A 13244-nucleotide genomic window follows, 5' to 3' on the forward strand; every position below is an offset into this window, starting at 1 on the left:
AAAGGGCTTGGGGCACGCCTTGAAGGTGCAGTCGACAAAAAGTGGGTTCTTCGGGTACTTGAGCAGCCGTAGGAGATCGGGATGGGCGAACCCCACCATGCGCTTGTGCTTCCCCGCTTGGGCGTAGAGATAGCTGAATTGCAGGAAGGGGCGGGCGTCATCAGCGCTGACGAGTGACGTGGGTTCCAATTCGATTGCACGGAACACGTCACCGCCTGTTAACTCCCGTCTAACGTTCTTGACAAACGAAACGGCTGACGGTTTCGCCATCACACGAAGGGACGCCGACTTGCCGTACTTCCGGTGAAGAGTCGCCATCGCGGTGGACCAAACGCGCGTCGGAGCCATAGCCATGTCGCTTGCGGTCAGTGTCTCGATGATCTCCTTCATCTCGGCCGAAGCGTCGATAACGGTTTCACGTGGGGGGTCACAGGTGTGGCTGTTAACCTCCAGGACAACACCGGTTGACTTGACAGTCAGACGAGCCGGACAGCCGGTCGAGCGGACACGGCTACAGATGTAGTAGACCGTGCCGTTGTAGCCGCTCTTGATACTGTAGGTGTGGTTCTTGTGTTCCATCCAGAAATTTCCCAACTGAGCGCAAGACTGCGCTGAGTCGCACGGAACTCGTGCTCGCAATGACTGGTTAAACGGACAGCATCCTAAATGGTTGGAGAGCAGCACAAGTTTAAGTTGGATAGTACATATTTTTATGTTGCCTTAATGTTGCACTTACGTTGCTGGTATGTTGCACGTTTTGGGCAAAAATATCTCGGGCTTTGCCCAAACACTGTGTATTCCGCCCGAAATATGTGCCCAAATCCACCAAAAAAAGTTCATTTTTCGGGATGTTTGGGGCGGTTTGGGTGCACTTTCGGGATGCATTATCAGCTTCCGCTGTTGTGTACTGGAACTAGTTGTTTTTGTAGCAAGTTGTGTCAGTTCCTTGCATCGATTTTCTCTTATTGACGTACTATAGTTAGTAACATGAATTGTTACTGCGTATCTGCAACTTGCAGACTGCAAGCAATCCACTCAACGCAGTATTCACTATTTTGTCTACGACGGCAATGAAGAGTCCACAAGCGAACACATTTTCGATGAAAGCAACTTGTGTTTTGCATACACAGGAGCAGAGGGTCCGTAAAAAATGCTAGAATGCAATCTAAAGGTCTGCTCTTCTCCACTGCATGAGACAGCTATTTGTTATTTTTGCGGCTCTCTCTCGCTTGCTTGGATAACACAAGTCGACCGCACCACCAGCTAATGCTGAATATATCAAAGACATGTAAACTTGTCAGCACTTTCTAGCGGGAATCTCTCACTTCTCTGAGATGAGTTTATTAGTTTCCGCACACCACGATCCTGTCAGTTCAGCGACAAACCAAAATTAAGTTTGTTTAACGTGAAAAACAACGATGTATCACGAAAAAAATTGACACAAATGTCAATTACCTGTGTAACATAGCAAGCTGATCCCTATCGCCAGCCTCCGTCATTGCCACGCCAGTCCCCAAGAGTTATACAACTCAAGCACTGCACTACAGAGCCTTCGTGAAGCTTCAACAGTGTTGCTTTCATTAGCGATGCCCTCCGGGTAACCACAGTTCTCGCAATTTTGACTAATACTGCATTATTGTTGGGTCGGATTTCTCACAATGCGGTATCAGGCATAGCTTCGAAACGTGAGCGAATGCTTCGTAAACCCATTTGGCGGTTGACTATTCGATTTATATGGCGTGCAGTAGCTACATGACTTCTCTTTTAGCTGCGTATACTCCAAGCAATAGCTTATTAAGAGAAAATTCCATATTTCCCATATTTTGCTATTCAAAAAATGTCATATTTTCTGAAAAAGTGGGAAAATTGGCCTTTCCCGTATTTGTAGAGGTCTGGTTATTAGTAGTTGCAAAAATATAAAAACAGCGAACGTGCTCACATGAAATTTATGCACTCGAAAGTCTGAGCACATGATTGAAGTACGGAAGTCGGCGAGATGTAGTCGAAGCTACGGGCGATCCGGGTTGGGAGATTCAGCGTTAAATTACCGCCTCAAGTTGTTCTCATCCACCGTGCATGTTAATTCTTTGCTGTCTGGAAACCTGAATCATGCCATAGCGCTTGCTTGAGTGAACATGCAGTGGTTGAGCCACATACGATTTTTTCTTTTCGAGAACGCTCAGTTATCTTGCGCCGTCCGTACATAATTTATTTTTATCGGGAACAAAACGAATATTCTAGGTTCATAGATTTCTCTATGAACCTAGTTTCAAGATGATTGTATATTTATAAATGCAATCCTTTTTAAACCTGGCAAAAGGCTGCCTTGGACATCGCCAGTAACAATGCCAAGATTCGTTTGTTGATCTCTTTATTGAACCACTGGTGAGTACCGAAGTACAGCAAGCGTTCTTCACCAGATGAAACAATTGGCGGGAACCCGGGTACCCATCGGGACCCCGGTTCCCCCAAAACTACCGGTACCCATATATGATCGAATGTATTGAAGAGTTGGTCTACGACCTGCGTTGAACGTAGCTTAAGCTCGGAAGAGAAACGGAAGGTGAATTCGTCTCCGCTCTCGTCCTGTGTCTCTCCATGAAAATCCAAACGCTTGCCTGGTACGGCGGTAGAGTGCTTTCCGGTCATATGGCTAACCTCCTGCTCATGTAAGGTGGACTTGGGCATGGTAAGGTACGTTATTCGGGCCTATTCAGTACTGGTGACAGATTTGCGGGTAGTTTTTCGTCGACAGCACCTGGGTTGATGGTTTGACTTGCCCCAACGCTACCAATATGGGGGCCAAAACTTAAATAAATAATTCGCGATTTGGTCGGTATCATTTGCGGGAACCCGGGTTCCCGCCAATTGTTTCAGATGAACAGCTACCGACTGAACGTCATATCAGCTAATCTATATATATATTAATACCTATACTTAGTACCTACTTAGAGAAGTATATTCTAATATGTAAAAAAATTACCTTATCTCAGTCGGAGACGCAGTCGCGTAGTCGAAGTTTTACCAGTACTTAGTACTGAGTACGAGCCATAGTGGGAATCATTTGTTGCAAAAGCACTCATTTAACTAAATGAGCGATTTCGGGTCAAGACGGAAAATACGGGGGAAAAATCGGAAATTCACGTACTGGTAGGGGTCTGGTAATAACTACACCTTTGCCAATCCAAGTTGGCAGCAGTGTCGTTGTTACAATAGCATCCACGACTGTGAACAACCCGCAACAAACACTTTGGGCAAATTTTCTTTTTTTTTCTTTGTTAAATGATGCTTCCTATTAGTTAGTATGCTCACAACCGCACATATAATATATTACTTCGAAGTACGTCGATAACGGTTTCTCCGGCAGGTCGATCCGTATTGTGCTCTCCACCTGTTTCGTCCGGCTGGCGATGTCGAACTCGCCAACTTTCCTTAAAACCTTAAAACCTTTGGGCAATTACTCAGAAGTGATTAAATTGTGCTAATAAGTATTTAATACTTGGCACTAAGTAGCACCCTTCCAATCTGGGGTCCTGAAACAAACTACCTCAAGTATCACGTGTGTTGTACGCGTACATGCACAGCTTATCTAATTTGCGTGGCAGCAAACACAACCACATCATTCTTTTTCCAAAACACATCGGAGCTGCACTGTACTTGATCAGCATCAGATAAACTTCCAGGCTATGGAGTGCAGCACGTTGTGGTTATGGTACTTGGGACGCCCAAACTACACTGCCTGCAACAACACTTTGCCCGATAGCTAGCACTTTCAGCAAGACAAGAAAATATTCCGACAGCAAATGCTGTTAATAATTATCTTTAACGCTAACCTCTTGGTCGATCCTTTCTTCCCAAGCAAGCACAGCAGCCACAGTAGCCAACTTACTACGGGGCTTATGAGGACGGGTTAAGACAAAGCGACTTACTTGAACACCTTCGAGTCGGCGATGGGCTTGCCCTCCAGCTCGTCCTCGTTGCACCAGTAGGCGGCAATGCGAGCCTTCGTCTCGTCGTTCAGCTCCGCCTTCGTCCACGTGTAGTACTCGGCGTCCGGGTTGGCCTCGACCATGTGCTTCTCCGAGTCGCCACGGAACAGCCAGCAGCCCGTGATGATGATCTCCGAGCCCTCGGCGCCGCACACGTCCATCACACCGAACGCGTACTTGCGCATGGCCTCCGAGCGCTGCAGGAAGCCGCCCACGGCGTTGCACGTCATGAACATCTTGGTGTTCTCCTTGTTGTAGTTGTAGTCGCAGAACCACAGCGAGTAGCCCTCCGTGTCCAGGTGCTCCCAGAACCACTTCATGGCGTCCGCCAGGTCCTTGGTGTTCGAGTACTGCACCTTCCACGCGTCCAGGTTCATCGACGACGGCTTCTCGCGGTTCAGCACGGCCAGCGGGTGCTCCACCTTCTTGGGCTTGGGGGCCTCCTCCTTCGGGGCGGCCTTCTCCTTCTTCGGGGCGTCCTTCTTGGCCTTCTTGCCAGAGTTGTCGCCCTCGGCGGTCAGAGCCACGTCAATGAGAGGCACGTCGCCCACCACGGCCTGGAACTCGGGCTGGTTCACCAGCGTCGCGAACCAACGGTTCACAGCCGTGTACGGCTTGCGGAACTCCTTGTCCAGCACGAACTTGAATGGGTACACGAGAGCGGAGGCAACGACAATGTCAGCAAGAGTGATCTGCTCGCCCACGAGGTAGGTGCGCAGGTGCAGGTGGTTCTCGAGGGTCTGCAGAGCCTTCTTGACGTCGGCCTTGGCCTTAGTGAGGGCGGCTGCGTTGAACTTGCCGACACCGAGGATCGGGTGCACCCACACCTCAAGGGGAACCTCGAGCTCGTAGGCGGAGAAGTCGATCCAGGAGTCCACCTGGCCCGACTCGAAGAAGGTCTTGCCGTAGAGACCCGTGTCCGGGCGCAGACGAGCGATGTAGCGGGCGATGGCGCCGCTTTCAAAGATCGTGCCCTCCTTCGTCTCGAGGACCGGGACCTTGCCCACGGGGGTCTTGGCCTTGAACGACTTGGTCTTGAGGTCCTTGGCCATGTCGAACTTGGGCAGCTCGATGTGGATGCCGTTGTACTCGGCGGCGATGAGCACCTTGAAGACACGGTAGTTTCCGGGATACGTGTAGAGCTTCTGCTCAGCGGCATCAACACATATGCTTGTCAATAACTACACAGGGAAGGCGGGGGGGGGGGGCAGCTCAACAGCAGCAGAAGCAGCAGCGTACCATCTTGGCTTGGGAACGAAGAAACGAGAAGTGGATCCAAAACGCGATCCTTTCCAACGACTGGATGCCGCAGTACATACCGGTTCTGAAAACATCACTATGCAGAATACATATCCCACTAAGCCTACCATAGTGCATTATTCATTTCGTACCTGTACATACCGGTATCCTCCCTAAAACTGAACCCACGATAGAGAGTGGGACCTCTACGGTATGCAGCGCGGCGGTTGCACGGGGCTCGCTTGCTGGTGTCTACTACAGTAGTGTACTCGATGCGCGCCGCCAAGTCCGCAACGAGGTGTTGCTGCAGCCCAGTCGTAGCGAATTCACGACGACCAGCGACGACGCCAGCGAAAATCGCTCTCTGCCGGTGCTGTCGCCCACTGGTGTCGCAGCGTTTATGGCGCTGTACGGAGCCCAAATCCCCGGTACAGGGTACCATAATGGCACCATGTACCAGTACCAACCGTAACGGCGCTGGCTTTTTGGCCCGTGCGGCAAGCTGGGCGTACACTTGACGAAAGAGACGAGCGGCAGCAGGAAGGAAGCCACGCCGCACGCAGCGCAGCGCCGAGGGTCGAGGCGAGTCTAGTCGACGACGGGAAAGGCCCAGAGGGACGCCAGCGACGCACACGCTACACACGCCGCGTTAGGCCCCAGCGAGGCCTACACACACGCAGTCAGGCGCCCGACCGACAAGGCCCCAGTCAGTCTTTGGCGGCAGTAGCGCATGGCCAGCAGAGACAACCGAGACAGCGGCGGCCTCTACGTGTCCGAGCGGCAGCCCATGCACAACGGGCCCTCGAGCTCCGCGCCCTCCGGCCGCAAGGGGAAAAGGTCACAGCGTCCGCACGCGCCGCCCCCGCCCCCGCCGCAGCAGCCCCGCAAGCAGCCGCACTACGACCCGAACGAGATGGACTACGGCATATCCGAGTCCGAGCGTCAGATGCCCGGCGGCGACGTGCCCTACTACGCCCGTACAGACAGCGCGCCGAACGCCGCGGGCTTCCCGAACGGAATGCTCGAAGCAGGGTAAGTCACTGGGAAACAGGAGAGGGAGATGCTGTTTGCTACGTGGTGGTAACGCTCGTGTCTGCTTCTGTGTGTGTATGTGTACTTGTTGTCAGTAATGGCTACTCGTCCATGCGAACTCCGATTGAGCTGAAGAAGGACCCACCCAGCTCTAAACAAATGCGTTCTGTAGATGAGAGCTCCGAGGACAGCTTCGACAACGGCAGCTACATCACGGACAAGATCCAGGGCGGCCCCAATGAAGGCATCGGCTGGTTCCATGCCAAGATCAAGGTCGAGAACTCCATCCACTGGGCCAACAACTACAAGATCCAAGCCTGCATGTTCTTCATCTTCATCTGCGGCGCCGCGCTGACGATCGCCTTCGCCGACAACAACGCCGACGTCTCGGTGGGACTCGTGGCGGGAAGCCTCATCACGCTTTTCTGTTGCTGCGCTGTGGTGTACACGTTCCTGACCCGCCCAACGTGGAGGAAGCACCCGAACCCGATTATCTTCTTCCGCAGTATCTGCGACATTTGTCTGGTGGCGGTGCTGCTCATCACGGAGCTGTACAAGTGCGGCAACGGAGATTGCTCTAAGACGCTGACGGGGGCTTCATGCACAGCCACAGCCGCGCTCACGCAGTTCTTCCTTTGGACTTCGGAGAGTTGGTTCTTCGTCATGGCCATCGACATGCTGTCGTCATTGCAGAGTCCGTTCACGGACTACAAGAGCAACGTTCGCCGCTATCACGGGTTCGTGTGGGCCACAGGTATGCTTATAACTTGGTGCAAACGCGCAGCGGGAGGAGTGTGATCTAACAGTGGGTGTTTTGACAGGTCTCATTACGTGCATCATCCTGGTATCCATCCCAGACTTTGCCGGCGAATCCGAATTCGGATACTGTTGGACAGCAAGCAAGAGCAAGTTGCGACATGATGATGATAATGACGGTTCCGGTTCGAGCGAGACGGGCAATCTCTGGAACCTCAACTTTCAGTACGTTCATCGTTGACATGAGTAGCTGGAACTAGGTAGTAATTTGGTGGGATGGTTGTTGTGTTTGTCTACCATCAGGTCGTGGCTGCTCTTCTACATCTGGCTCATTTTGTACTGGGTTTACGCCATCACGTACGTTTCCTCCGCTACATCTTTTAGAGGCAGCCTTCAATTAACAGCATTTTAACTTTTTTGCTCGTGTACAGAGTCATCTACTGGGCGTACAGGCGTCTCAACTCCGGCCTTTCGGAGACACTCCGCATGCGTCTTCGTGTGCTACACTCGGTCACGATGTAAGATCTCTCGTATTTACTTGGCGATTTGTATAGTGGTGCTGACATTACGTGGCTTTTGCTGTCTTTGACCCTTAGCTATGTGATCGCCATTATCATTTACTGGGGTCTGTCTTTTTGCATTTACGTGCCATTTTTGGTCCAAGGAGAAGAACGATCCAGTTGGGTGGAGCAGATGATGAACTTCATGATTACATGCAAGGGATACTTCGACTTTGTTGTGTGGTTTCAGATGAACGACTTTCACGACGCCTTGAAGAAGGGAAAAGGAAAGAAGGCGGACGTCGATGTCGATGTGGATCTTAGTCCTCAAGTGAACCTTGCTCTGCGTTGCGAGGTGCTGTACTATACCACGACTGGTATCATTCAGGCTGTGCGTGACACGCAGCACTTGCCTCCTGGAGCCAATCAGCAGGAATTGTTCCTGCAGCCTCAGGGCACGGAGGACAACCGTGGATCGTTGGGCGTGGACGAGTACATGATTCGCAATCGCCCTAAAGCTGAACTTGGGAAGGGCACGTTATTTATTGATTACTGTCCCCACACTTTCCAGACCATCCGAGAACACTTTGGCATCGATACTAACCAGTATATCGAGAGTCTGAGTCGTACGACGAAGGAGCGTTTGAGTGAAGGTGCAAGTGGTGCTTTCATGTTCTTCTCACATGATCAACAGTTGATTGTGAAGAGCATGAGCGACGAAGAATCGGTTTTCCTGCGTTCGGTGGCAGCAGAATATGCGTCGTTCCTGCTGACAAACCCGGACAGTTTGCTGACGCGGTTCTACGGTTGTCACGCTATTCGGCTGTATGGCAACACGTTCAACTTCGTCGTCATGGCCAACCTGTTCAGCACCGAAAAGGTTATCCACCGTCGGTACGATATCAAGGGTTCGTGGGTGAACCGTAGTGCCAAGCACCCGTCCAAGGGCAAGCGTGTAACGTGTCGTCACTGTAACGCCAAATATGTCTTCGGCTCGACGGATGCAGAGAACTGTCGCGCACGGGTTGGGCGTCATGAGCCCAATGTGATTTTGAAGGACAATGATTTGACGGCGAAGGTTCGCCTCGATCCTAAGGTGGCCGAGGAGCTGTACGATCAGCTGGTGAAGGACGCGAACTTCCTGTCCCGTCTAGGAATCATGGACTACTCGCTGTTGCTGGGTATCCACAACGTGGAGTACATGGTGAACCCGGATCTGGAGGAAGAGCCTGTTGTTCCGCCCAAGGATGCGGTGGGACCGAGACGTCGGACCACCAACAACTCGACCATGATGAGCCGGGGAGGCCGGGAGGGGTCCAATGCTCCCCCAATCAGGGAATCAAAGCCTCGGACTGGTCTCCCGCGCGTTGCAACGGGTACGCGCCGAGCGAACACCGTCGTGGGTCCATCCATCTACTACTTCGGTCTCATCGACATTCTTCAGACATGGAACATGGACAAGAAGTTGGAGCGCTTCGCCAAGACCAAGTTGCTCGCGAAGGACCCCGACGGTCTGTCGGCCATTCCGCCTGCGGCGTACTGCGAGCGGTTCAAGCGCAAGATGGGCGAGATCCTGTCCGTCACGACCCGCGACGAGTACGCCGAGTGCTTCGTGGGCGAGCGGAGAGGGAGCAACAGCTGCAACGGCAATGCGGACGCTGAGCCCAACCACCGTTTTTTTTAAACCGTGAGGCCTTGGTGGGACACGAAGGCAATGGTGACGCCCCCCACCGAGGGCCCGCCCTCACGATGGATAAAAGAAAGCTCCACCCCCTCTTGCCCGGGTTTTTATGTTGACGAGGTGCTGCTGCGGGTCAGCGGGTGTACTTTAGATGAACAACACAAGCAGCAAGCACAAGTGACTTCCAGCTAATCAACCGATACCGATAATGAATCGAGCCGTTCAGATTTGATATTAACCGTCGACTGCACTCCACACTGACAGACAACAGGCAAGCGTTGAAACACCTTCATGGCCAGCTCAGCTCGACAATAGCATCGGTTTTGGCGCCAAGCGGTCGAGTATCTTGATTTCACTATAGTCGGAAAGTTGAAACCAACCATCAAAACCGTCGAATCCAAGCGAGCGAGCGATGACAGCGCGCCATGACTATCGCAGGGAGCGCAACCGCCCAGTGCGCAACGCGCTGCTCAAGTGGCAACTGCAGCAGGACCAGCGGCGGCTAGCGGAGGTGCAGCAGCGTCTCATGCGCATGGCGGCGCCCTCTCTATCGTCGTCTCTAGGCCTAGGACTGGACAGCAGCGACAGGCCGAGGCCAACGCTTCGCAGGACACGGCCGCTGCAGCACCACGACCCGGAGGAGGACGCTCTCATGCACCTCATCATGGAGCGGGAGCAGCGAGAAGCCGCCAAGCAACAGTGCAACCAGCTCAACGACCGGCCGCCTATTGGCCTCAAGCCGTCCAGAATCCCGTATCCGTCCGTGTTGCCGCCTTTACGCCGTCCGGAGGAGCACCCAAAGCCACCGAACAATTCTTCAGTCAAGCACGTCACTTTACGACCGACAGGTCAGAAGCTCAATGCTGCAGGAGACTTCTACTCGCCTGTGAGACCTCGAGAGTCATCCTTGAGCTCGTCCACGTCGGAATTTCGACAGAATTTGGCCTTCTCGAGGATCAAAGCTCCGACGCCGAAGCGGTTGGTGGGGGCAACGGCAGCTCCGTCACCGAGGAATCCGCTGAGATATGATCAGATGAAGACCCCGGACAGGTGGCGCACGACTGCGATGCACTCGAATCAAGAGGAGTTTAATGAGTCGGCGTTGAGGAGGTGGGAGGAGGAGGACGCAATGCAAGCGGACCGATTGCTGGAAAAGGCGGCCAGGGACGGAGACAGCGAAGCGCTGTGGAACGATTTATTTTACGGGACGAAAGCGGCACGAGCCAAGACGAACCAGCAGCCGGAGCAACCCGTCGTGTACTCGACTAGCAACTTTCCCGAAGTGTTCTCGCGTTCTAGGTCGAACTCGCACGACAGCTCGTGCTATGAGACTAGAGATGACTTCCCCAAGTCACCTCACAAGGCTGACTTTTGCGATGACGGCATGCTGCCAAGCGAGTTATCGACGCTGACCATGAGTGAACAGACCAAACCGTCTACTTGTGCTACACAACACAGTGACCTTGGATCGCGTGTTGTTGACTCGGACGCAGCTTCACCACCGACTTCAACTCAAACTATAGCCGAGATGATGGCATCAATGGACAAGGTGTTTGAATCTGAAGTACAAAAAGCTGGAGATCTCGTTGCTGGAGATGATCACAACAATTACGGTGGTTCAAGCGGAGGGGGCGACAAAGAACAGCTCTCGAAAGCGGAGGTGCCCACTGGTGAATTATCAGCGATAAGTAATGTGTTGGCGAGTGCAGGTATTCCAAGTTGGAGCTTTGTGGTGGTGGCGAGCTGTCTGTTGGTTGGGACGTGTGGATTTCTCGTGGAAGAGCTCATGGGTCTGCTTGGACTGTTCTCGAAGAGCTCGCCTCTTACCTTATCGCGAGCTGAACAAGATCGTATGCGTGACCGAGTCACTGCACTCCAACAAGAGCTTCAAGGCTTTCAGCTCTCGACCTCGGAGATTGAGGTGAAGTCTCAGACCGTTTTGACGGAGTTGCAGCGCCACATGGACAGGATGCGGCTCGATCGTGAGCAACATCAAAATATGCTCACGGGCGAAATGCAGGAGCTCCGTCGCCATATTTTAGGTGTCACGCACGAGCTGGTTGAGAAAGAGCGTCAGTCGATTCAAGCTCAACTCAAAGAAATCGTGGAGATCCAGGTCATAAACGAACTGGAGGCGAACGAGCGTAAAGCGATCGCTGGTAGTGAAGTTAACAGCAAGGAGGAGGCTGTAGTCGAAGCGCCTGCTGCAATTGAAGTGGATACTACAGAGAACGAGTCTGCACCAGTGTCAACATCATATACCTCCACCAACACTGAGCCTCTCCATGACGGCAATGACGCTCAAGACGGCAAGAATCTGCCTAGTGTGTGGCACGAGGAAATGATCGTGTCATCAGCCCAACCGGCAGTCGAAGAACGCCGACCAGCTGTGGAGGCCTCTGGAGAACTTGATGATGCCCAAGTCGATGATACACGAAATGATGCTTTATTGGATCAAGAGCAGGTTGCAACACCACCGCTACCGATCGTGGAAGTGCTGGAGTCTAATCGGATCGAGCCTGAATCCGTGCTTGAAGTCTTCGCTGAGCAGGCCAAGATCGAGAGTGGGCAAGAAGTTGCTGCAACTCCTCTCCAGACTCTCGAGCAAACTGGGGCCCATAACGACGTTGTCGTCGAGCCAAGCCCGAAGGCGACTGTCATTGTAAAGTCGCCCCGGAGCCCGTCTGGAATGTCGTTGGAAGGGATCCTTCTGCTCATCGGGATCATGTTCCTTGCTGCTTGTGTGGTGCTTCGCGTGTACAACATCAATCGTCGCAAGAGGTGGTTCGAAGAGCGTCGCAAGCGGAGGAACCAGCGGGCGTTGCTGTTGGCTCAGCAGCGAGCACGGGCGATGGCCGAGAACCAGTATGACAGCGACGAATGGGACGAGGAAGACACCGATGGTGGCGTCGAGGAGGTCTCGCTCATGACTCCGGTCCGAGACAGCGACGACGACGAGGCAAAGTCGGAGGCTCTGCATCAGCCACCCGATATCGACACGGACTTCGAAGACGACAACCAGAGTGAGGAGGCATCACACTCCCCGCCTGAAGCGTATCAAGCTGCAACATTCGAGGTGAGGCCCTAATGTACCCATTGAAAACCACAAACCATTCGGTAGGCTTGTACTTACTATCGCTGTGTTCTGTTATCTGTAGCAGCGAGCAACCACTACACGCAGTAGGAGAAGCTATAGTCGAGGTTCTCCAGCATCGCTCCGTCAGCGCAGCTCACAACCTTCTAACTAGAAACCACTCAATAGGATAGGCGACATCTAAAATGATATCACCTCTAAACTACCGGGAGGAAAGACCCAACTCTACGCTACCATCATTCCGGCGCATATCATTTGTCAATCGCCTCCCATTCCGACGATGCTCGGGCGCGTAGCACGTCGCGTGCAGCGCGCAACACCGCGCCGCGCCTTCGCCTCCGCCGCAGGAAGCGACGCCCCCCCAGAACGCACCAAGTCGCTCTACTTCACCACGCGTATGACGTCCTGCACAGAGAGAAATGCACTTCCATATAATCCTCTAAAGTAGAATAATTATCATCATCCTTAGGCGACCACATCAAGGGCCGAGAAGTGCTCGAGGAGTTCGGCATGGTGTCGGCCGTGGCGGTTCGCTCCAAGTCCGTCATTAGTGACATGTATGTGGCTTTGGCGGGGCTGGTCGGAGGTTCGACGACATGAGATGGCAACACTTTGATACATTTTTGAGCATTGGTCTGATGTTTTTACTGTTGCTGCCGCAGGCGAGGCGGCGTCGTACACGTCGCTCATGAACGAGACGATGGCGGAGGCGGTGCACCGAGTGCAGTACGCGGCCAGAGCTCAAGGTGCCACGGCGGTGATCAACGTGCGGTTCGACTCGAACACGACCATGAACCGCCTGGTGTTCGGCATGCACTGCTCCGTGATCTGCTACGGCACGGCGGTGAGGTGCCGTCCCATGAAAGCAGCGGTCCCGGTGTCGTCGCCATTCGTGCCGACGGAGAGCAAGCCGTGAGAGAGATGACACGAGTAAATAGAGGGCGGGAAGTGGT

General features: G+C 53.2%; 5 protein-coding genes across 5 annotated transcripts; 3 read left to right on the forward strand and 2 right to left on the reverse strand.

Annotated features, from left to right (window-relative positions):
* Positions 1–129: 129 nt before the first annotated feature.
* Positions 130–579, reverse strand: PHYSODRAFT_487572 (hypothetical protein; the record flags this gene model as incomplete). The annotated part of the gene is made up of 1 exon (XM_009521024.1): positions 130–579. A coding segment is annotated over one exon (450 nt), but the record flags the coding sequence as incomplete, so codon positions are not given.
* Positions 580–3925: 3346 nt separating this feature from the next.
* PHYSODRAFT_359164 (hypothetical protein) lies at positions 3926–5359 on the reverse strand (the record flags this gene model as incomplete). Its single annotated transcript, XM_009521025.1, has 3 exons — positions 3926–5170; positions 5229–5288; positions 5309–5359. 3 exons carry the CDS (start codon positions 5357–5359, stop codon positions 3926–3928), a joined length of 1356 nt encoding a protein of 451 aa, XP_009519320.1.
* Positions 5360–5958: 599 nt separating this feature from the next.
* PHYSODRAFT_541628 (hypothetical protein) lies at positions 5959–9433 on the forward strand (the record flags this gene model as incomplete). The annotated part of the gene is made up of 6 exons (XM_009521026.1): positions 5959–6260; positions 6356–7014; positions 7082–7241; positions 7320–7373; positions 7448–7534; positions 7613–9433. 6 exons carry the CDS (start codon positions 5959–5961, stop codon positions 9198–9200), a joined length of 2850 nt encoding a protein of 949 aa, XP_009519321.1. The 3' UTR covers positions 9201–9433.
* A 176-nt stretch (positions 9434–9609) lies between these two features.
* Positions 9610–12285, forward strand: PHYSODRAFT_483240 (hypothetical protein; the record flags this gene model as incomplete). The annotated part of the gene is given in 4 exon segments (XM_009521027.1): positions 9610–10517; positions 10721–10746; positions 10763–11544; positions 11746–12285. 4 exon segments carry the CDS (start codon positions 9610–9612, stop codon positions 12283–12285), a joined length of 2256 nt encoding a protein of 751 aa, XP_009519322.1.
* A 488-nt stretch (positions 12286–12773) lies between these two features.
* On the forward strand, positions 12774–13207 carry PHYSODRAFT_349821 (hypothetical protein; the record flags this gene model as incomplete). Its single annotated transcript, XM_009521028.1, has 2 exons — positions 12774–12877; positions 12954–13207. The coding sequence occupies exons 1-2, from the start codon at positions 12802–12804 to the stop codon at positions 13205–13207; spliced, it is 330 nt and encodes a 109-aa protein (XP_009519323.1). The 5' UTR covers positions 12774–12801.
* Between the last annotated feature and the right edge of the window lie 37 nt (positions 13208–13244).

This window comes from Phytophthora sojae (genome assembly GCF_000149755.1).
Source record: "Phytophthora sojae unplaced genomic scaffold PHYSOscaffold_2, whole genome shotgun sequence".
Lineage (NCBI taxonomy): Eukaryota > Oomycota > Peronosporomycetes > Peronosporales > Peronosporaceae > Phytophthora > Phytophthora sojae.